The sequence below is a fragment of the Elaeis guineensis genome, chromosome 7, assembly GCF_000442705.2.
Source record: "Elaeis guineensis isolate ETL-2024a chromosome 7, EG11, whole genome shotgun sequence".
Taxonomy (NCBI): Eukaryota; Viridiplantae; Streptophyta; class Magnoliopsida; order Arecales; family Arecaceae; genus Elaeis; species Elaeis guineensis.
The window spans coordinates 99,430,429-99,432,263 of NC_025999.2; the positions used below are offsets into that span (position 1 = coordinate 99,430,429).

Consider the following 1,835-nt stretch of genomic DNA (forward strand, 5'->3'; position numbering starts at 1 on the left):
TTATTCCGTTCTTCCCAAACTTCATATCGACGGACCAAAAAAAAAAAAAACCGGTCGGTTGTTTCTTCTGAAAAAAAAAAAATAATAAATAAAAAAATAAAAAAATCTATTAGTTAGACCAGTTGGGCATATCTGGTCATTTAATCCTGAATCCTTGCGAACCGGTGCTCCACCGAGATCCCCATCTAGAATTAATAAGAAAACAAGAGGGAGAAACCTCTAACAACGGCAAACAGAGACGCCACAATCATGCTTCCCACGTCCTCTCCATTATTTAACGCAAACACCGACATCCACGTCCTTTTCTCCCTCACTGCCACCCACTTCCGATCTCAACCCACCACCTCTCCACCGTCGGACGCACCACCTTCTCAAATCATCCAAAATAACCTCTCCACCTTTACGACTCGAATCCAATACCATCTCCTCCCATACGTTCGATTCACCGATGTCCAGTAGCGGTTCAGGGACCACCTCTCCGTCTCCATCCCATGAAGCCTCCCCTTCAAGAACGGTCCAACTCGTCTCGCGGAGGGTCTCCGACGGTCTCCTCGTCAAGTTCGCCGACACGTCGGAATTCGACTTCGAATACGAGAAGAGCGGCCTGTGGTCGCCGCCGGTGCCGCGTGGTGCCTTCCCCGGCTCGCCGATGCGCACCGAAGATGAATTGATTGCGAAGCTCAGGGCCGCCTCCGGAAGGCGTCGGCGAAGAGACAATTCTTGTTTCCATGTAAGCATCCATCGAATAAGAATATTTTCTTCAATCTCGCTCGAGAAGATATTGGCTTTTCTCACATTGCTTTTGCTTTCCGATTTGCAGGTCTTTTGGTGCCCATGACACGGACCAATGTTGATGCGGTGGGAAGTGGATTTGGATTTGGAGATGAGGAGCCTCGATGTTGCTACTTAATCTGCGGTTTATACATTTTCAATTGTTCTTTTAAATTTTTAGTGACTGATGTGTGAAGTAGTTGCAATTTATAAGTTGGTAAGGGTAATTTCCACTCAATTTTTTGTTTCAATTCATGTTCTGATATCGTGTCCTGCACCAAAAATACATTTAGCCGTCAAAAATTGGAATTCTATATATCATGTCTTTTCTTCACCAGCTCTTATATTGATATTTCACTAGCAGAAAACTTGAAATACTAGCAAATTTTGCCTGGCTTAGAAGTGACATTAGAAGATACTGAAACATCGGATTAAAGGAAGAAATTCAATTATTGGAGAATTTACTGCAATACAGTTGCCGTCATCACATCACATTGTGCCCCGTACCAAAAACATTTTTCCGGACAACATCTAGACAATGTAGACCAACAACGACTCACTCTTGGATTACTTGATGGCTTGTTCTGTATTTTTTTTCTCTGGAAATAATCTGTACAAGATGCCTTGGGTAAATCCGCGCAGGATGCTACTATTAGATTTATCATGATTTTTGGTTGCCATTCTTCTGAGAATTTATGCCAATTCAAAATTCTCATCTACCACTGGCACCAGTCCTCGGGAGGTCTGGACAACAGACTTGTAGAAAAGATGCAAAGATGGAATCCTTGGATGGGGATTGGGGATTTGCAATTGGAGGAGCAATAATAAATTGAGTTCTGATCTATTGACACATTTGGGAAAGAAAAAAATGGTTCTCAGAGGCCTCATTCTGCTGAGGGACGAGAAGTTGTAGGATGCAAGCATGATGAATGTTTAACAAACCAAAAAATAAGGCGATTGAAGAGTAGCTCCAAGAACTGGCTGAGATGATATGTGACAAAATTGTAAACTACCTGCAATTCATAGTAACATGCGTTTCCTGTTGTAAGGCATAAGACATTATG

At 42.7% G+C, this 1,835-nt stretch overlaps 1 protein-coding gene across 1 annotated transcript; it reads left to right on the forward strand.

Annotated features, from left to right (window-relative positions):
- The first annotated feature begins 266 nt into the window (after positions 1-266).
- On the forward strand, positions 267-1,390 carry LOC105048098 (uncharacterized). Its single transcript, XM_010927295.4, has 2 exons — positions 267-730; positions 821-1,390. Exons 1-2 carry the CDS (start codon positions 449-451, stop codon positions 836-838), a joined length of 300 nt encoding a protein of 99 aa, XP_010925597.1. The 5' UTR covers positions 267-448; the 3' UTR covers positions 839-1,390.
- The last annotated feature ends 445 nt before the right edge of the window (positions 1,391-1,835 follow it).